The 23,227-nt window shown below is 41.2% G+C and overlaps 1 protein-coding gene across 10 annotated transcripts in view; it reads right to left on the reverse strand.

Annotated features, from left to right (window-relative positions):
* LOC140733174 (serine/threonine-protein kinase MRCK alpha-like) overlaps positions 1-23,227 on the reverse strand; it is a 575,430-nt gene that overhangs the window by 120,079 nt on the left and 432,124 nt on the right. For all 10 annotated transcript variants that reach the window (XR_012100237.1, XM_073056117.1, XM_073056119.1 and 7 more), the window contains 2 exons: positions 8,444-8,549; positions 2,836-2,960 (listed from right to left, as the gene is read on the reverse strand). Coding sequence is in view for 9 of the 10 variants with exons in the window: in XM_073056117.1 (XP_072912218.1) it covers positions 2,836-2,960; positions 8,444-8,549 (231 nt within the window). In the remaining variant the exon portion in view is untranslated. The remainder of the gene's footprint in view (positions 1-2,835; positions 2,961-8,443; positions 8,550-23,227) is intronic.

A 23,227-nucleotide genomic window follows, 5' to 3' on the forward strand; every position in this document is an offset into this window, starting at 1 on the left:
ATTTTACACAAAAAGCTAAGAAGAACATATTGATGATGAAAACTAAATCATGAAGTTTTAAGAATTTATGGACCCAAGTTGCAAAGTTGTACATTCAAATCTTACCCCAGGGTCAGTATATCCATCAAGGTGTAAACTGAAGCTTTGTTTGCTTACTGACTAAAATAGAATGTAACAATATCCTGAACATTACAATAATGAATTATCACATCACTCTCTCATGTGGGAACTTGCTCTGTGTTAACTGGCTGCAACGTTTTCCCCAGTATGTCAGAGACTACATTCCACGTACAGATGCAATAAAAAGTTTGTGAACCTTCTGCAATTTTCTGGTTTTCTGCATTAATTATTCATAAAAAGTGGTCTGATCTTCATCCAAGTCACAATAATAGGCAAACTCATTCTGCCTAAACTATTAACACACAAGCAATTGTACTTTTCATGTCTTTATTAAACACACGGTTTAATCATTCACAGTCCTGGATGGAAAAAGTATGTGAACGCATGCATTTACTAACTGTAGAACCTCCTTTAGCAGCAATAACCTCCACCAAATGTTTCCTGTAGCTGCTAATCAGACTTGCACAATGGTGAGGAGGAACCGTAGACCATTCCTCCCTTTAAAACTGTTCCAGTTCATCAATATTTCTGGGATACCTTGCATGAACAGCCCTCCTCAGGTCATGCCACAGCATCTCAATTGGGTTAAGCTCTGAACTCTGACTTGGCCATTCCAAAACATGATTTTTCTTCTTTTTAAACCATTCTGTTGTCGATTTACTCTTGTTTTTTGTCTTGTTGCATCATCCAATTTCTATTAAGTTTCAAATGACAGATTGGTACCCTGACATTCTCCTGTAAAATGTCTTGATACAATTTTGAATTCATTGTTCCCTCTATGATTATAAGCTGTCCAGGCCCTGAGGCAGCAAAGCAGCCCCCAACCATGATGTTCCATTCACCATGCTTCACAGTTGGGATGAGGTTTTGATGTTTGTGTGCAGTGCCCTTTTCCCTCCAAACATTGCAATGGACATTTCTGCCAAAATGTTCTCTCATCTGTCCAAAGAAAACTGTCCAGAAGCATTGTGAATATCCAAGTGGCCTTTTGCAAACTTGGGAGTTGCAGCAATGTGTTTTTTTTTGGAGAGCAGAGGTTTCCTCTGTGGTGTCCTTCCATCTACACCATATATGTCAAACTCAAGGCCCGCGGGCCAAATCCGGCCCGCGGTGGAATTATCTTTGGCCTGCGAGATAATATCTAATTACTATTAAAGCTGGCCCCAGTAATCGAAGCGCCTATGGCGTATGATATGGCTAATGCTGAGTTTATTCAGGTACCAGGTTTTCAGGGTTTTTAGTGTTTATTCAGCAGTCTTCTTCATAAGAAACGGAATTTGTAAAGTGAAACACTTTGTAGTTATAGCAGAGACTGAGACACATGAGAGCAGGCTGAAAAAACGGAGGCAACGAAAGCTACGTTTGCACGCTTCCGACTGATCCGGCCCGCATGAAGCTGCATTTTGCTCAATCCGGCCCGTGACCTAAAATGAGTTTGACAACCCTGATCTACACTGTCCTTGTTCAGTGTTTTTATTATAGTGGACATATGAATAGAGTCTTTAGCAAGTTCTAGAGATTTCTGCAAGTCTTTTGCTGTTACCCTTGGGTTCCTTTTCACTTTCTTCAGTATTGCAAGTTGTGCTCTTAGTGTGATCTTTGCATGAGGCCCACGCCTAGGGGGAGTAGCAACAGTACTGAATTTCCTCCATTTGTAGACAATTTTTTGTACTGTGGACTTACGAACACTCAAGTTTTTTCCAGTTTCCTGTATATCTACAATTCCTCTTTTAAGGTCCTCTGAAAGTTGTCTTGATCGAGGCATGGTGCACATACAGATCTTTCTTGAGAAGATTAGGCTCTGTCAACAACCTGACTTTGTGTGTCTTTTTAAAGGACAGGGCACCTCTACAACTCTCACCTCCAATCTCATCTCAATGATTGGAACACCTGACTCCAAATTGCTTTTGTAGAAGACATTACTCTAAAAGTTCACATACTTTTTTGAATTTAGACTGTGATTATTTAAATGGTGTGCTCAGCATTGATGAAAAGTACAATTATTTATGTGTTATTAGTTCAAGCAGATTGTGTTTGTCTATTATTGTGAATAAGATGAAGATCAGACTACATTTTATGAGTAATTAATGCAGAAAACCAGGTAACTACAAAGTGCTCACAAACTTTTTCTTGCAATTGTGCTTCATTGCTGTGGTGAGTTTAGAATGTCCTGAGAGTAAGAAATGTTTTGTACAAATATTCTTCCAAAGCCATGTTTTTGTCCCTCTACCTATGGCCTGAAATGCAACCGGACCAACTAAGACAAAAGAGCCTGCTGATGGTAAAATCTACAGTACAGTGTAAAAGTCTTAAGCACATATCTATAGCTAGGGTGCCTAAGACTTTTGCACAGTGGTGTATTTGTCAATGTGCAGCAGACAGCAGGTTTGTAAATCTAGCAGAAGCAAAAGTTGTTGGGAATGATAAAGAGTCTACCCTGGAATTCCCAACTCAACTCTGTGGCAGCACCTTCTCCAGAATGACTTCAGTGATTCAAGGTGGCTGATCACCATCATCATCTCCCCAAGGACAATTAGGGATGACAGCAACACTCACACCCGTAAGGAGAATTATAGCACAGTAAGATTTTGTTCTCTGGTTTCACATTATAATTGCAAAGTTGGTTTATAGTGACTGTACTCCAGAAAAAAAATCTCTGAAAGAAGCAGTTAGTGAACATTGTTCTGCAGCACTGTTCATTAACAAATAACTAACCATTGGATGATCTCTGTGATTTGGGCCTCCCAGTGTGCCACAGATTCCTTCTTATCTGCTAGGTCCCGTAACTCTTCCTCCATTTGTTTGTTGCTTGCAGTCAGCTTTTCAAACTTCCCTGTGAGCTGTTCAGGAGCAAGAGCGAAGATTAGATTGGATATATATGACTTAAGTTTTACTTCCAACTCAATAATGTTCGATCTGGAGATTATGCTCTTTAGAAGGTTCTTCAGAAGTCAAGAATGAGGTGCCAATGTTATGGTTACAGTCATTTTATTAGATGTACATCATAGTACAGGTCAAACAGGATCAACCTGTTCCTGCAAGCACGCAAGATAACATTAACTAACTGTAACATAGGAATTTGATCACGTGCTCACCTTTTATACTGCAGACCAGTCCTGACCAATTTAGATATGAAAGCTGTCCATCAGGCACAGACAGAATCACACCTCAGTTTTGCAGACAAAGAAGCTTCAGAAATATAGAACTAAATGTATTACAAGTTGTGAAAAGTTAACAGACAGGTGATTGTGCAAACATGTAAGTAAGCATAAATAAATCTAAAGCTACAAGAATAACACAATAAAAGCAACAGTCTGAATCCAACCTTAATCTAACAATAACAATAGTTCGATTTATAGGGAAATGAACCATTGGCCAGAGCAAAACACAGGAACTTGACTGCTAAAAAAAAAATGGAAAAACCATCTGATACCCAGCCTGTAGTACCAACTCCTAGCAAAGAAGCATTCAAAACAAAGGCAACTCGGCTATACTTGCTCCCATATTTCTGAAGTACCATTCTTCAAATTGTATGGTTTGTTGCGCCATTGCTTTGTTGGTAACTCCAAAGCCCAACATCAAGAGCAGTTAGTATCAGAATATGAGAAACATCAAATTAGCAGGACATACAACTGGCCTCACCATAATCCAATCTGGAGAAAGTGCTTGGAGCAGTATCTAAAACATGAAGGCATTAAGGATGCCCTTTATCCAGAAATTCATTATTATATTTCATCGATCATCGTAATTTGTAAGTTCAAGTTTATTGTCATTAAGCTGTACACAGGTATACAGCTACGAAACTTTACTCCTCTGGGACCAAGGTGCAAAATGCAGTCCATATATCATATATAGCACATAAAATAATATCAAAGCAAATCAAATTTATTTATCATTCAACCATACATGGATACAGCTGAATAAGACAGCATTCCTTTGGGGCCAAGGTGCAAAACATACACAGCACATTCAAAACAGGGAGAGAAAAAAAACATAGCCACGCAAGAAAACACATATATAGTCCAAGACCCTGAGTAGCATGTCATGTAAATTGACAGTACATCCTTCAGCAATACAGCCTGTCATTCCACTGATCAAACACTGGAGGGCAGCATTGATGCCCGTCTCCGGTGCCTCCTTACCTGAGTTGCAGCAGCAGGCAAGCCCACGTACAACTGAACCCAAACCACTGCCTCACTGTCTTTCACGCCACCAAACAAGGGAAACAGACCTGTAGCATCTTGCATTATCAACGTCCAACAGGGTCTTGTGATCGTAAGAGTAACGTCCAAGACAATCACCCATGGTTACACTGAACACCACCTTCACGCAGTAATTCTGATGCCTTCCAGTAGCAAGCAGCTGTATGTTCTGCACCCAGGTCAGCTCCTACAAATCCAGTCCAGTTCCTCCAACCCGCCAGCTGGCTTTTCCTTCTTTGGTCTACCAGCCAACTCTTATGACACCCTGGCTGGCTGCTCCAAATAACTCACTGGGCGAGTAGCTTACTGTGCTGCCTGCTTTACCCATTGTTCTTGGAGTGCAGTATAGTCTTATGATCATAAAAAACACATTTAGCAAAGAAAAAAGCACCTTTGGTTGGTCCCTTTGAGGCTGTTGTGTCTGAACACCATGCCATCTTACCAGATGATAATATTAACACAATATTATTAACAAATAATAAAATGTATTCTGTAGATGTACAAAATGACATGAAGTGCATATAAGACATAGTAAAAATACAGCAGTATTACTGCTACTGGTGCTGTCATGGTAGCTGGGTGGTCAGATGCCTCGCAATTACCATGCCAGATGGTGATACAGCTGGTCAGAACACTCTCAATGGTGCTCAGTTAAAATGTGGTTAGAATGGGACTGGGGGGCCTTGTTAGCCTCAATCATCTCAGGAAGTGAAGGCACTGCTTTGTTTTCTTGACTAAAAAGGTGGTATAGAGGGACCAGGTGGTATTATCTGCGATGCCCACTCCAAGAAAACTGGTGCTCCTGACTCCCTCCATGGGAAGAGCCATTATTGTGCAGTTGGGAGTGGTGAACCTGCAACTTCCTGAGTTCCACTATTATCTCTTTAGTCTTGTCCATATTGAGACTCAAGTTGTTGAATTCACACCAGTCCACAAACCAGTCACCTCCTTTCTGTATGCCAACTCATCAATATTGCTGTTAATGCCAACCACTGTTGTATCATCAGTGAACTTAATGATATGGTTAGAGCTGGATCTAGCAGTACACTCATGCGTCAATAGCATGAACAGCAAGCGGACTGAGCATGCAGCCCAGAGGGTGGGGGTCTGGTGCTCTGTGTGATGAAGCAAGAGGGAGGTGTTGAGACTCATCAAGGACAGTTTGCCCACTAGCTTCTGAGGAATGATTGTACTGAACATCAAACTAATGTCGGTGAACAGTACTCTTACACCATTCTTCAGGTGGGATGGTACAGAGCAGAGGTTATTGCATCTGGACCAATTTGGGGAATATGCTAACTGGTATTCCATACTATATTCAGGGGCCGATGTCGTAGCAAGGCAGGATTTCATGCAGTTCATGACTAGCTGCTCAAAGCACTTCATTATTATTGTGGTTAGTGCCACTGTACGATAGCCATTAAGGCAGGTTACCATCGGCCTCTTGGGCACTGGGATGATGGTGGCAGCCTTGAAGCCTGAAGGGACAGTGGACTGCTTCAGAGATGTCCATGAGAACATCTGCTGGCTGGGCCAGACAGTCTCTCACCTGACCAGGAATGTTGTCAGGCCCTGCAGCTTTGTGTAGGTTGACCTGACTAGTGCCTTTCTCATATCAGCTGTGGCCAGACAGAGTACGCACTCCTTGAGGAGAGGAGGTCCTTTCTCGCTAGCACATTGTTCAGTGTGTAGAAGGCATTCAACCTTTTAGGAAGAGAGGTGTCACTGTCATTGATGCACAGTGTGGTCTTATAGTCTGTTATGTTATGAATGCCTTGCCATATTCGCTACAGTTTTTGTATTCTTAATGACCAGCAAGAAAAGTGAAATTGAGAATCTAAAGGAAATTCATGATGGGAAACAACAGGATGGATTAACTTAAAGACTCTGCTGTTGGTTGGTGATAAAGAAGCTATCGCATTACTACCAGTTAGCGGAGACCTCAACTGTAACCACAGGGAATTCCAGTGTTAAATACTGACAGAATTGTCAGCATAAATATAAGATTCTTGGAAAAAGACAGGTGCATATAAATGACTTTCTAAATATACCTATGTATAAATAGTTAAATTTCTTTGTGGTTTGTGGTTACATAGTATATGATGTGGCACATTCAGAGGCCAGAGGGTCTATTTTAGTTTTCAAGTGATGGTGTATGTACTGCCAAAATGCACCCCCACCCACACTACAATATCTGGACTCCAAATAGCCTCCACAGGCACCTTGGAATCATTAACAATGCTTTTCCAGTGTATTGCATGCCTTAGGTACGGACGTGTACTAAACTGATGGCTAATCTTTCGGTACTAGATGTTAATCAGGATCTAGGAGATCATTCAGTTCTTTTTAAATTACACCACAAGATCTTTAACTGGAAAATGATGCATTGGTTGAAAATGACAGATGTGACCTTCACCCTCACCATTTCATTACAATACAACACTAGATTTTGTCTAGATTTTTCCCTCTGTACCATCTGACTCTCAATACATTTCTAACTAGAGTTTGAACTTTGTTAAACAATGTTCATCAAACTACACACCCTTCCTGTAAGTAAAAGATGAAAATAAATGTGATCTTTGATTACCTGATCAACCCCATTTGAAATCCTGATTGCAAAATCAATTTACATGGGTTTTCTTATATTTCAATGTAAAATTCATGAAGCTAGATAGATTTCATATAATCTTTAGCAGAGGCAAATCTGTTTGTTTAATGTCTCAACAGGCCTTTAAGAAATATGTAAGAATCTTACAGGGTTGGCTGCATTTAAAAAAATATTGTACTGAGCATGCTGTAAGCGCATAAATATGTAAGGCTGGTAGATGTGTGGTATTCAATAAACCTCCCCAGAATGATACCTGAAAGGGTACTCTAGCGAGCAATGATCTCTTCCACTGAATTGCATATAGACAATAGGTGCAGGAGTAGGCCATTCAGCCCTTCTAGCCAGCACCGCCATTCACTGTGATCATGGCTGATCATACACAATCAGTACCCCGTTCCTGCCCTCTCCCCATATCCCTTGACCCCGCTATCTATAAGAGCTCTATCTAACTCTCTCTTGAATGCATCCAGAGACTTGGCCTCCACTGCCTTCTGGGGCAGAGCATTCCACATATCCACCACTCTCTGGGTGAAAAAGTTTTTCTGCATCTCTGTTCTAAATGGCCTACCCCTTATTCTTAAACTGTGGCCTCTAGTTCTGGACTCACCCATCAGCGGGAACATGCTTCCTGCCTCCAGCGTGTCCAATCCCTTAATAATCTTATATGTCTCAATCAAATCCCCTCCCATCCTTCTAAATTCCAGTGTATACAAGCCCAGTCGCTCCAATCTTTCAACATATGACAGTCCCGCCATTCCGGGAATTAACCTTGTGAACCTACGCTGCACTCCCTCAATAGCAAGAATGTCCTTCCTCAAATTTGGAGACCAAAACTGCACACAATACTCCAGGTGGGGTCTCACCAGGGCCCTGTACAGCTGCAGAAGGACCTCTTTACTCCTATACTCAATTCCTCTTGTTATAAAGGACAACATGCCATTAGCTTTCTTCACTGCCTGCTGTACCTGCATGTTTGCTTTCATTGACTGATGTACAAGAACACCTAGATCTCGCTGTACTTCCCCTTTTCCTAACTTGACTCCATTTAGGTAGTAATCTGCCTTCCTGTTCTTGCCACCAAAATGGATAACCTCACATTTATCCACATTAAACTGCATCTGCCATACATTTGCCCACTCACCCAACCTGTCCAAGTCACCCTGCATTCTCATAACATCTTCCTGACATTTCACACTGCCACCCAGCTTTGTGTCATCAGCAAATTTGCTAATGTTACATATAAATGTAGATCAGCTGCAAAGGGCTGATTACTTCACATTTAAAACAGCATGGAAACTGAAAAGGTGCAAAGAACAAAAAGTAACAAAAAAAGTAATTGGATATTCAAAATACCCATTTGTTCACAGCTGCAAACAGATCATTTATAACATACTTTCAATCTGGGGAGACACTAGACCCACACAAAGCTGAACTGCCTCCAGTAATTCTAGAGTATGGAATTTGTTCCACACATGGGTACAAAATATTGCACAGAGTATCAGGAAAGTCTCACCTTATCAAGTTCGTTTGATAGCTTCTTGTTGTCTTCAATCAGCATGATCCTCTCTCGCTCATATTTCTGCTTAAATTCGCCTTCAAACTCTTCCCTTTCATTTTGACTGTATTAACAAATATATATGTAGATAAACACATAATTCAAAAGCATGAACCCACCTATAAACTGTTACATTTCACAAAGCAGCATCATATCATATACACGGAAGACATAGCACCATGTTGAATGCATTCTTGCATGTTAATTCTAGAATGTGGCTGCAATGTAATATGGTTGGCTGGGATAAATTTAAAGGAACAGGCAGTTTAAATAGTTCAACATTTTAAAGAATTTGATTCCCTTGTCTTCAAGGCTCAGCTGTCATACTGAATGTGCACTGCAGTCACAGGAAAATCTTAAAATGTTCTGTTCCTGTCCTGAAGATATAAGTATATGGTTTTGCACAGTCCTAATGACAATCTCCAGTTAAAGTTGGTCATGATGAAGCTATTTAGAACAGAAAACATTGCATGAAAGGTTGCTGGAGACTATATAATAGCAACTGTCAAAAGTGAATGGGATACACAAAAAAAAGAGGTAAAAGATCAGCATTTCTACACAGTTCTTCACAACAACACTTCCAGAAGCACCTGCATTTTTCTGAATGTCCTGCAGTTTTTTTTCACTTCATGTTTTTATCCAATTTGCCTTTGTAAGTTTCTAAAGAACCTACTTCCACCACTCTTTAATGCTTTGTAAAACATTGCATACACATAGGTTGCATAGGTTCATATTTACAATTGTAATTCAGAGGATTACAATTACCACATAAAAAGGCCCTCCCACCCATCATCTTTATGCCACCCATTGTACCTATCTGCAGTAATCCCATTTCCCTTCCCATGCTTTGGTCCATAGCCTTCAATGGTTTATCACTGGTTCAAATACTAATTATTTCCCCCCCCCCCCCAAATTCATCAGAAAACTGCAAAAAAGGACTACACATTTACCTCAAGTTATGAATGTATATTGGAAGGGACCAATCCCAACAGTAGGCTGCTGAAAGCACTTATGAACATTGATCTAAACAACAACTCTGTTCAAATAATACAGTTATTGCTTGTTCCACTTGAAAAACAGTCAATATTTTCTAGCTACCAAAGTTACTCAGTGCTTCTTTGAACTCCAAGAAAATAGTGGGAAACAAGTCCACTGCTTCACTTCCAAAAACTAAGACTTCTGAACCCGAATCTGGCTGTGGAAAGGGGATACTGCTTTCAAAGGAATGTTCTCCTTGGCAGGATCTAGTATTCTCTATTACAACTGCAATGCTTCAAATGTTGTAGAAACTCTTTAAACTCTCTGCACACTTTCAATCCTGACTTCTTATGCATCAGTCCTATGGTTCGTCTGGAATTTCCTCCCAAAACAACTCATTTCTTCTCTTCTGAAACATATTCCTTTGACCATGTATTTAGCCACCTGTCTGAATATCCCATAATTGCAAATGCAAAAAAATGGTGTGTTTCGCCAAGTTAGAAGCACAACACAGACTCGAGTGAATAATGAATATATGAGTCTGCCCTGTTAGATGCATGTTATTGCTTCATTACTTAAAATAACTCAATCAACAAGTATATTTGAATTAAGTGCAGGGACAGCTCATCATCAACAGTGAATTATACAGTGATTAGATTTTTCAAATTCTGAAATATAAATCAAAGCTTGTCACTTCAATATATCAGATTAAACACATCCTTTATAATGTTGCTGCTTGGATGTCTGACTAAAACAAAATGCCCCTAAAACAACAATCACTGTTAATTGCTTCTCAATTCACATTAACAATATATTACAAATTATTTTGACTTCTACACATATTCAAATTTAATAACACCGAGAAATAGTATTTTATTGAAAATTTTCAAAACTGTAAGAATTAGTATTAAATGAAGTTGATTTTTTTAGATTTAGCAGTCAGTTGTGGACTAATCAATTATCACTGGGAGCAGAAACCAAGGCGTCAACTCTGTGCTGGGCCAACAATGGTCTCATCCTCATGATAGAAGAGACTGGGGGCAGATGCTGGAACCTGGAGCACCAAACAATCAGCCGGAGGAACCCAGCAGGTTGAGCAGCATCTACGGGTGGTATTGCCAACATTTCAGATTGAAGCCCTTGAGTGGAGAAGGAAGGTGGCTAGTAAAGAAAGTGTGTGTGTGGGGGGGGGGGGGGGAATAATGATGAGATAGGAGCACAAAGTGATAGGTGGTTAGAGGAAGAGTGAAAGATGACAGGCAGGTTGCACCTGTGGTGGGGTAGAGATGGGAGATAGTGGCATCTGGATGATAGACGGAGGCAGAAAAAGGGAGGAAAAAAGTGACAGGTAAATAGGAGTGAGGTGGGAGGAAGGGAGGGTGAAGATTGGAAACAGCATTGGAGGATAAACAGGAATACAAAGGGCTGGAATTAGTTAATTAAAAAAGGTGTTAAAGGAGAGAAATGAATGGCAGATGGAACCAGAAACAGAAATGGGTGGGGGGGGGGGGGAGGAGAAGGGAAAACTTGCAGATAATGTAACCACCTGGGGGGGGGGGTGGGAGAGAGAGAGACAATGGATATTGAGGGTGTTTGAGGTTGGGAAAGGGAACAAAACTGAGCAGAACAGAGGAGGATCAGGAGGAGGTTGGCGGGGGGGAGGGGTGTTAGAAATCTACTATGGGCAGAAGTTCCGAAAATTGGAAAGTTTAATGTTCGTACCATTGAGTTTTGAACTACACAGGCAGAATATGTTGCTCACAAGACCAGCTTGAGTATAATATAACTCTTCTTCAATGGATTTATGTACAGAGGGATCCTGGGGCTCCATTTTCATAGCTCACTGATAGTGGCCATGCATGCAGCGCAGTGGTTAAAAAAAACCATATGGCATGCTTGCCTTCTTTGGACAGGACACTTGAGTACAAGAGAAAGGAAGTCATGTTGCAGCTGTATAAAAGTCAAGTCAAGTCACTTTTATTGTAATTTCACCCATAACTGCGGTACAATACACAGTAAAAACGAAACAACATTCCTCCAGGACCATGGTGCTACATGAAACAACACAAAACTTCATTAGACTTCAGACCTACACGGGACTACATAAAGTGCACAAAAAAGTGCAAGACAGTACAATAATTAATAAACAAGACAATAGGCACAGTAAAGGGCAAATTACAATATAATAAATGATGTAAATGTAAATAAGGTAAACAATGTTTTAGCAGGAATTGAGAAAGAAATGAGCAAAAAATTGCGAAGGGGGTGGAGTGGTGTTCGCGCACACGCGTGCGTGTGTGTGAGACTAGCTGGTGTTAGACTAGACACTGGGAATTGAAGAGTCTAGTGGCTTGGGGGAAGAAACTGTTACTCAGTCTGGTTGTGAGAGCCCGAATGCTTCAGTACCTTTTGCCAGATGGCAGAAGGGAGAAGAGTTTGTATGAGGGGTGCGTGGAGTCCTTCACAATGCTGTTAGCTTTGCAGATGCAGCGTATAGTGTAAATGTCCGTGATGGTGGGAAGGGAGACCCCAACGATCCCTTCAGTTGATCTCAGTATCCACTGCAGGTCTTGCGATCTGAGATGGTGCAATTTCTGAACCAGGCAGTGATGCAGCTGCTCAGGATACTCTCAATATATCCTCTGTAGAATGTGGTGAGGATGGGGGGGGGTTGGGAGATGGACTTTTCTCAGCCTTCGCAGAAAGTAGAGACGCTGCTGGGCATCCTTGGCTATGGAGCTGGTGTTGAGGGACCAGGTGAACACCAAGAACTTTGTTGCTCTTAACAATCTCTATGGAGGAGCCGTCCATGTTCAATGGAGAGTTTGAATATATTGTGTTTCTTTTGTATTGAGTGCAGTTCTGGCCATCCATTATAGGAAGGATGTGGAGGCTTTGGAAAAGGTGCAGAAGAGGTTTAACAGATGTTAGAGGGTATGAGCTATAAGCAGAGGCTGGATGAAATGGGTTGTTTTCTCTAGAGTGCCAGAGGCTGATTTAAGACCCAACTGAAGTTCATTAAATTATGAAAAGCACTGATAGGATATACCGAATCTTTTTCCCGGGATGGAAATGTCAAACACAAGAGTGTTTAGCGTGAAGGAAGAGAGGGGGAGGTTTAAGGAGATGTTCAGGGCAGGTTATTTTACACAGAAAGTGGCAGGTGCCTGGAATGGATGGCAAGGGTACAAGTGGAAGCAGATACAATAGTGACATTTATGGGGTTGTTCGACGGAAACTTGAAAATGTAGGGAATGGAAATATATGGATTAAATACAGATAGAAGAGATTTAATTTAATTAAACATTGTGTTTGATGCAGACATCGTGGGCGGAAGGATCAGTTTCTGAGTTGTACTGTTCTATGTTCTATCTGCACTACTATGGAGCTATTGTGGATAACTGCGAAACATTGCAAACACATAAGACGATAAGACACAGGAGCAGAAGTAGACCATTCGGCCCACTGAGCCTGCTTTGCCATTTCATCATAGCTGACCCATTTCCCACTCAACCTCATTCTCCTAGCTTCTCCCCATAATCTTTCACATCCCGACTAAGCAAGAACCTATCAACCTCCACCTTAAATACACCCAATGACCTGGCCTCCACAGCTGCCTGTGACAACAAATTCCACAGATTCACCATCCTCTAGCTAAAGAAATGTCTTCACAACAGAACTTAAACTAATATGAAACTCATTCCTCTGTTGACTGCAGAATTCTTTTGCCATTTCAAATAAATTGTTAAACTGTGCTACATTTAAATGTCAAAGTGCATTTGATCATATGATAACCTGACCAGATATCTCATTTCTTGGAGAGGAACAATAATAGAGCTACAAGACATAGTAGGTCCCTTCAGTCAACGAATGGCATCCAAGAACTTACATTTGTAAAACACAAATTCTGTTTCAGCTTTACTGGGAAGATAGATCAGACTTTGTGTTTTCATACAATTCAACTTAAATCTCTGCTCCATATTGAGATTCCTTCTGCATGTAGAGTCTAAACATATCATGATTTATTTGGCCTTGAGCATTCATACAAAATCAGATTGTGATATTACATTTCACTCTTTCAGAATTATTAAGCTATGGATCACCACAAAATTGTTACCAGGCAACAAATTCATTCTAAAATCATTAGCACTGTTACTCTTTACCCAAAAGCTCCAATCATTCTTAGGAATCAAGTACACCAATGTATCTCCAATTGAAGAACAAAGATGATAATTCTGTGCATTTCTCGGATCAGATACCAGCTGCAAGGTACAGTGCCTTCTTCAAATAGCAGAAACACTTTTTATCACACCGTAATGCATGTCTGGGCAACGGATGAAAGATGTCACAGAAAGTGACTAACTTCTCCAAACTGGAGAGATCCAAGTTAGATAGGAACAGATGTGTCAGATGTTAAATTGTCTTAAGCTTAAAATAATATGGTATTTAGACATAACAGCATCAAAATCTCAGGATATACCAAATCCAATTATATCTTAAAATAAGTACCGGTATATTGATTTAATTATGCACAGCATGGACTCAAAAACAGAACGTGACATAACTGACCAATAAACCTGCATTTGATTATTAGAACAACACACACAAAATGCTGGTGGAACGCAGCAGGTCAGGCAGCGTCTATGGGGAGAAGCACTGTCGACGTTTCGGGCCGAGACCCTTCGCCAATCCCGACAAAGGATCTCGGCCCGAAACGTCGACAGTGCTTCTCCCCATAGATGCTGCCTGACCTGCTGCGTTCCAACAGCATTTTGTGTGTTTTGCTTGAATTTCCAGCATCTGCAGATTTCCTCATGTTTGATTATTAGAAGTGCTCAGGATATCAGGTAGCAGTTGTGCAGATAGCTAAAGGTTCTCAAAACTTTAGTTCTAATTGTTCTTCCTCAGATGCTATCTCTAATCGTACTAAATTGTATTTTGTTGTTAATTAATGTCAGGACACTAGGAGAACTCCCAGTTTCTTCCGATACTTCATCAAAAGTGTTCTAAACTAAGTATATATTCAGCACAGCTTTGTGAGCCAAAGGGCCTGCAGGTTTTCTACATTCTATGTTTTCTATGTTCTTAAAGCTTTCCGTTTGCTGAAAAATGGTAGAATCAGGATTCAACACCTAATTTAAATTTATTTCTTAACAGAACATTGTTATAAGGTCACAATAGGTGATTTTAACTTTCCATATATTGACTGGGACTCACATGTTGTAAAAATACTGAATGGGATAGAGCTTGTCAAATGTATTCAGGAAAATTTCCTTCATCAAAAAACAGGATGGAGGTCCCAACTAGATAAAGTGCAAAACTGGATCTCCAATTAGGGAAAAAGATAGGGCAGGTAACGGAAGTACATACAGAAGAACATTTTGGATCTAGTGATCATAATTTCATTAGTTTCAGGATAATTATAGAGAAGGGTAGGACTAGTCCTGAGATTGAGACTCTAAATTGGAGAAAGGCCAATTTTGATGCCAACTGTTTGGTGTGGATTGGGATACATTGTTTTGTGGTAAAGGGATTTTGGTTCTTAGGAGGCTTTCAAAAGTGGAGTATTGAGTTAGCATATTCCTGTCAGAGTAAAAGGCATGGATAACAGGTTTAAGGAAGCTTGATTTTTGAGAGGTACTGAGGCCCCCGTTAAGAAGGAGGAGGTGCATATCGCTGGTTTAGGCAGATAAGAACAAATGAGGCTCATGAGGAAACTAGGAAATCAGGAGGGTTAAAAGAAAGCATAACGTTTTGCTAGCAGACAAGGTGAAGGAGAATCCCAAGGGCTTCTATATTAAGAGCAAAAGGACAAAATTGGCAATATTAAGGAACAAAATTGATCCACTTGAAGATCAGTGTGGTCATCAATGTAAGGAGCCAAAGAGGTGGGGTGAAGATCATAATGGATTTTTTTTTTACTTACTCGGTAAATGGAAACAGTCTACAGAACAGAGGCAAAACAGTAGTGAGATCATGGACCGTATACAAATTGGAGATGCTTGCTGTCTTCAGGCAAATTAGACTGGATAAGTCCCCAGGGCCTGACAAGGTGTTTCCTTGGACCTTGTGGGAGGCTAATGCAGAAATTGCAGGGGCCCTGGCAGAAATTTTAAAAATGTCCTTAACCACAGATGAGGAACCACAGTACTTGAGGATAGCTAATGTTGTTCTGTTGTTCAAGAATGTCTCTAAGAATAAGCCAGGAAAGTATAGGCCTTAGAGCCTGATGTCAGTAGTGCATAAGTTATTGGATGATGTTCTAAGGGACAGAATATATAAATATTTGGGTTGACTGGGCCTGATTAGGAATCATCAACATGGCTTTATGTATGGTAGGTTGTGTCTAAAAATTGTATAAGGGTTTTTATGGAGGTTAGCAGGAAAGTTAATGAAAAAAGGGCAGCAAAGGTTGTCTACATGGATGCTTTTGACCAAGCCCCGTATAGGAGTCTGGTCAAGAATATTCAGTCTCTTGGCATTCAATATGAAGTAGTAAACAGAGAGTGGTAACATAGAAACATAGAAAACCAACAGCACAATACAGGCCCTTCGGCCCACAAAACTTTGCCAAACATGTACTTACTTTAGAAATTACCTTGGGTTACCCATAGCCCTCTATTTTTCTAAGCTCCATGTACCTATCCAGGAGCCTCTTAAAAGACCCTATTGTATCCGTCTCCACCACCGTCGCCAGCAGCCCTTTCCACGCACTCACCACTCTCTGAATAAAATACTTACCCCTGATATCCCCTCTGTACCTACTTCCAAGCACCTTAAAACTGTGCCCTCTCGTGTTAGCCATTTCAGCCTTGGCAAAAAGCCTCTGACTACCCACACGATCAATGCCTCTCATTACCTTATACTCCTTTATCAGGTCACTTTTCATCCTCCGTCACTCCAAGTAGAAAAGGCCAAGTTCACTCAACCTATTCTCATAAAGGCATGCTCCCCAATCCAGGCAACATACTTGTAAATCTATAGTTTCCACATCCTTCCTGTAGTGAAGTGACCAGAACTGAGCACAGTACTCCAAATGGGGTCTGACCAGGGTCCTATGTAGCTGTAATATTACCTCTTGGATTTTGAACACAATTCTATGGTTGATGAAGGCCAATGCACCTCCCACATTCCAAAGGCATACAGGTTAGTAGGTTAATTGGGTGCTGGGAGTAATAGGGTGGCACGGGCTCTCTGGGCCGGAAGAACCTGTGCCACACTGTAACTGTAAGCAAAAAAATGCAATTGAGAGTGATGTGGAACTGACATGGAGAAGGTATTATGATCTGGGGGCAGTTTCGCCATGATAATAGCAAATTGCAAGGCAGGTTAGGGGGCCAGATAGCCAATTCTAACTGTTATTTTCATGTGCTTTTGGGCTTGATATCAGGGAGTTATTATTTGCTGCTAGACCCATAGGGGCAGGCAGAGACCTGGAGGAATGGAAAAGATCTGTTGTTTATTGGTTTGATAAAACAAATCTTCTTCCTAGCCCACCTCCACTTGATGCACTATCAACTTTGATACCTTTAGTGCACTGGGATATTGATTATTTGTAAAGAAAATATTGAATGGTTGCCACTCAAACTGGAGGTCTGTGACTAGTTGTAAATTGCAGGGATTAGTGCAGGGTCCTTTATTGTTTGTCATTATATCAAAGATCTGGATGATAATGTGGCAAATTGGATCAGCAAATATGTAGATGACAACAAGATTATGACAAAGTGGACAATGGGGAAGGCTATACAACTTTGCAGCGAGATCTGAACCAGCTGGAAGAATGGGCTGAAAATGGCAGATGGAATTTAATGCAGCTAAGTATATATGTTGCATTTCTGGGAGGTTAGAGCAGGGTAGGGCATACACAGTGAACAGCAGGACACTGAGGAGTGCAGCAGAATAACAGGATCTGACAATATAGATCCATAATTCATTGTAGGTGGCGTCATAGGTAAATAGGGCTGTAAAAAAAGAATTTTAGCATATTCGCCTTTGTAAATCAGAGTACAAGAAGGGTTGTGATGTTATACTGAAGTTGTATCTGATGTGGTGAGGCCAAATTTGGAGCATTATGTGTAGTTTTGGTTACATACTTACAGGAAAGATATCAATAAGGTTAAAAGAGTACTGAGAAAATTTATAAGGATGTTGCCAGCACGTGCAAACCTGAGTTATAGGGAAATGTTGAATAGGTTATTTCCTGGAGTGTAGTAAGAGAATGAGGGGGGATAGAGGTCTACAAAATTATAAGGGGTTACAAATAGGGTAAATGCAAGCAGATGCTTTCCGCTGAAGTTAGGTGAGATGAGAACTAGAGGTTTTCGATCAAAAATGGAAAGTTAAATATACAAGGGAAACTTGAGGGTGAACTTCTTCACTCAGAGGATGCTGAGAGTATGGAACAAGCTGCCAGCGGAAGTGGTGGATCAGGTTTGAATGCCGCACTTAAGAGAAATTTGGATGAGTATAATAGATAAGAGGGAGTTTGGAGGATTATGGTCCAGGTTTAGTTTGATGGAACTAGAAGTAACTAGATGGGCTGAAGGGCTTGTTTCTGTGCTCTAGTGAAGCAATATTGACTAAATAACACAATTCTAACAAGTGTGCAGGAAATGTGGGACCTGGGTATATGTGTAAGAAGTCTTCAGAAACAGCATGCTGATACAGAGGTTACTAATCATTTTGAATTCTGGGAGGTGTGAACACGAAAGTACAGTGGTTATGTACAAAATGTTTAAGGAACTTGTTATACCACAGGTTGAGCATTTCATTTCATTCTGGTCAGTTCAGGACAAGATCCTGGATTAGCTGTAGAAATAATTTACTAAAATGATTCCAGGGATGAGGGATTTCAGCTGCCAAATTCACTGGAGAAACTAGGAATTTCTGACTGGAACATTAACATTTGAGAGTCTTGGTACATCTTCATAATTGACTTTTTAAAAAGAATAAATAAAGGGGAATTGTTAATACTAATAGTCTAATAACCTAGATGATACACAGTGAGAGTTACAAGCAAAAATATATGGACGATGTAATAAAAATATTTTTACATAGATGATCTGGAACTCACCACCTCTTAGGTTGGCATAACCAGACAATTAAAGCTTTCAAGAGAAAAGTACATAAGTAGCTGAGGGAAAATAATTTGTAGACATATGGAGAAAGTATCTATTATCAATGAATCAGGTCTATTATCACTGACAAATAGTATGTTGTGAAGTGTGCTATGTTGTGTTATTATAATAAGAAATATAGATTATAATATAGGATAAAAATAGAGCAAAAATAGTGAGATTCATTGACTGTCCAGAAATCTGTTGGCAATGGGAAGAAGCTGTTCCCAAAATACTGAGTGTGTGTCTTCAGGCTCCTGTACCTCCTTTTTGGATGTCGGGGTCCTTAAGAAAAGATGTTGCCTTTCAAAGGCATTGCCTGCTGAAGATATCTTCAATGGTGAGGAGGCTAGTGCCCATGATGGAGCTAGCTGAGTTTATAACCCATGCAGACTTCAATTCCGTTTCGCAGCCCCTCCATACAAGACAGTGACGCAACCAGTTAGAATGCTTTCCATGGCACATCTAAAGAAATTTGCTAGACTCTTTGGTGACATACCAAATCTCCTCAAACTCTTAATTAAATATAGCCACTGCTTGCCATCTTTGTAATTGCATCAATTGTGTTGGGCCCAGGGCTCAGAATATATCTTCAGAAATGCTGAGATCCAGGAACGTCAAACTGCTCACCTTTTCCACTGCTGACCCCTTGATAAGGACGTGTGTGTTCACTCGGTTTCCTTTCCTGAACTCCACAAGTAATTCCTTGGTCTTATTGATATGGTGTACAAGACTGTTGCTGCAACACCACTCAACCAGCTGATCAAACTCACTCATGTACGCCTCCTCGTCACCACGATATTTTTGTTGACCGTGGTTTTGTCATCAGCAAATTTATAGATGGCATTTGTGCTGTACCTAGCACACAGTCATGGATGTAGAGAGGGTACAGCAATGGACTAAGCATGCACCAGTGTTGACTGTCAGTGAGGAAGAGATATTATTTCCAATCCGCACAGACTGTGGTTTCCTGAAATGGAAGTCGAAGATTCAGTTGCAGAGGGAAGTACAGAGGCCCAAGTTTTGAAGCTTATAAATCAGTATGAGAGCAAATGAAACCAATGGCATTGCTCTAATAGTAGTAAGTTACCTTTCCTGCCAAAATGACTATTTTAATCTGTGACTTTAAAACTACTCCCTAACAATCAGAACATCTGCCTCATTTTCCTACATAATAATTCTAAAAATTAGTAATGGGAGCAGGTAGCTTGATGGAGTTTAAGAGGCTTTTAGATGGACCCATGAATCTGAAGGGAATGGACACATATGGATGATAAACAGACAAACATATTTTATTGATCCCGAGGGAAATTGGGTTCCGTTACAGCCGCACCAACCAAGAATAGTGCAGAAACATAGCAATATAAAACCATAAATAGTAAAATAATAATGTTAATCATGCCAAGTGGAAATAAGTCCAGGACCAGCCTATTGGCTCAGGGTGTCTGACACTCTGAAGGAGGAGTTGTAAAGTTTGATGGCCACAGACAGGAATGACTTCCTATGATGCTCAGTGTTACATCTCGGTGGAATGAGTCTCTGGCTGAATGTACTCCTGTGCCTAACCAATACATTATGGAGTGGATGGGAGACATTGTCCAAGATGGCATGCAACTTGGACAGCATCCTCTTTTCAGACACCGCCGTCAGAGAGTCCAGTTCCACCCCCAGAACATCACTGGCCTTGCGAATAAGTTTGTTGATTCTGTTGGTGTCTGCTACTCTCAGCCTGCTGCCCCAGCACACAACAGCAAACATGATAGCACTGGCCACCATAACCTCGTAGAACATCCTCAGCATCGTCCGGCAGATGTTAAAGGACCTCAGTCTCCTCAGGAAATAGAGGCGGCTCTGACCCTTCTTGTAGACAGCCTCAGTGTTCTTTGACCAGTCCAGTTTATTGTCAATCAGAAGGATACTTAGTACAAATTGACATGAAAAGCAGCATAACACCATGGGCTGATGACCTGTCCAGCACTCTACTACTGTTCTATTTTCTATGTACTCCATGGCAGCACAGCACATTTGAAGTCTGCAGCACTGACCTTAGAGGTAGATCATTGTCCACCCGAGAGCATCCTCATGTTCCATGTAGAGTCTACCAATTTTATACGTCTTTATACAACAGCCTAAAGGATTTCAAATTAGCTTATTTAAAATCATTTGACATGATGTTTAATTAAAGCAAGCAATTGAAACCTTAGCCATAGTGACGCCAGTGCAAACTGTACATGAAGTGGTTGGAAAAATGGTTCCAGTAGTCTTTCCTTTGACTATTTTATCCCCATTCATACTCAATTGCATTGAGTCATGTAGGATTTATAAGTATGAATAGGTTAAGAACTCTATGAAAGATAGTTGTTCCAACTTCAAGGTACTGCCAGCAGACTGTCATTCAATAATAGCACCATCAGCACCCTGGAGACTGTACACCCAGAAGCTGCCTTCATTGTCGCTAGAGACTTCAACAGAGCGTCGCTGTCTAAAGTATCTCCATAGTTTTGTCAACACATCCAGGTGAGCACACAGGGAGAGAACATACTCGACCACTGCCACTCTCCTTTCTGAAACGCTTACAAAGCACTCCTCTGTCCGCCGTTTGGGAAGTCAGATCATTCTCCATCTTGCTTCTGCCGATGTACAGGCAGAAACTGAAACAAGAGGCAACCATTGTTAAAACTGTCCACTGTTGGTCCAACCAATTAGTCTCCATACTACAGGACTCCTTTGATGATGCCAACTGGAATTCTTTCATGATGAGGATGTTTCCAAGTTCACGGATGAGGTCACGAGCTTCATGCAGAAGTGCATCAAGGATGCTGTCCCCCAAAAGTCAGTCTATCCAAACCAAAAACCCAGCATCAACAGTTCCACGCATGCTACACTAACTGCGTGAGACAGAGCTTACATTGCCGGTAACTAACGGGAACTCAAGAAATGCAGCTACAATCTATGCAAAGTCATCAAGGCAGCAAAATGACAATACAAGGACAAGATCCAGACACATCTCTCCACCAACAACAAACGCAGCTTATGGCAAAGTCTGCACACCATCGCAGACTTCAAAGCTAAGCACAGTGGTGCTGCCAACATCGCTGCCTCTCTCCCAGATGAGCTAAATCTTTTTTACACTCAGTTTGATATTGCCAACACTGAGCCCCCAAGGAGAGCTGCCGAAGCGACCTACACCTTGGTCATCTCGAGGCTGAAGTACACTGGTGTTCCCAATGAGTGTTCAGTTGCAAGGCTGTAGGACCAGACAGCATCCCAGATCAGGTATTCTGGATGTGCGCAGCAAAACTGGTAGGTGTGTTTACAGACATTTTAAATCTCTCCTTCTCCCAGTGTAGAGTGCCCTCCTGCTTCCAAACATTTACCATTGTTCCTGTGCCTAAAAATTCCAAGGAAATGTGTCTGAAAGACTGGCATCCTGTCGCACTCACCTCAATAATAAGCAAATACTTTGAGAGGCTGGTCAAGGACTACATTTGCAGCTTGCCACCACCCACGCTGGATCCCCTACAATTTGCAAACCGATACAAGCGATCGACAGATGATGCAATAGCCACAGCTCTACATAGCGTCCTCACACATCTGGAGAAGAAGGATGCTGATGTGAGAATGCTGTTCTTGGACGACAGTTCAGCATTCAACACCATAATTCCTTCCAGGCTTGACAAGAATCTCCATGGTCTTGGCCTTCACCCTGCATTGTGCAGCTTGATCCTGGACTTCCTGTCAGACCACTGCTAGGTGGTAAGAGTGGGCTCCCTCACCTCTGCCTCTCTACACAGGCGCCCCTCAGGGTTGTGTCCTAAGCCCTTCCCTTACGCTCTGTATACCCATGACCATGTCACCACCCACAGCTCCAGTCTGCTAATTAAATTTGCTGATGATACTACACTGGTTGGTCTAATCTCAAATAACAACAAAGCAGCCTACAAAGAGGAAGTCATCACACTGACAGTGGTGTCAAGAGAACAACTCTCTCTCTCAAAGTCGCAAAAACAAAGGAAATGGTTGTAGACTACAGGAGGGATGGAGACAGGTTCACCCCTACTGACATCAATGAATCTGGGGTTGAAAGGGTGAACAGCTTTAAGTTCCTCGGTATACACATCACCAAGGATCTCACGTGGTCTGTACATACTAACTGTGCGGTAAAAAAAAGCACAACAGTGCCTCTTTTACCCAGATGGTTGAAGAAATTTGGCATGACTTTCTACAGGGGCATAATTGAGTGCATCCTGACTGGCTGCATCACTACCTGGTATGGGAATTGTAATTCCCTCAATTGCAGGATTCTGCAGAGAGTGGTGCGGATAGCTCAGCACATCTGTAGATGTGAACTTCCCACTATTCAAAACATTTACAGAGACAGGTATGTAAAAAAGGCCCAAAGAATCATTGGGGTCTTGAGTCACCCCAACCACATACCGTTCCAGCTGTTACTATCTGGGAAACGGCACCACAGCATTAAAGCCAGGGCCAACAAGCTCCAGGACAGCTTCTTCCACCAGGCCATCAGACTGATTAACTCATGCTGATACAATTGTATTTCTATGCTATAAATAACTGCCCTGTTATGCATACTATTTATTACAAATTACTATAAATTGCACATTTAGACGGAGACATAACGTAAAGA

Source organism: Hemitrygon akajei, chromosome 9, assembly GCF_048418815.1.
Source record: "Hemitrygon akajei chromosome 9, sHemAka1.3, whole genome shotgun sequence".
NCBI classification, from domain to species: Eukaryota; Metazoa; Chordata; class Chondrichthyes; order Myliobatiformes; family Dasyatidae; genus Hemitrygon; species Hemitrygon akajei.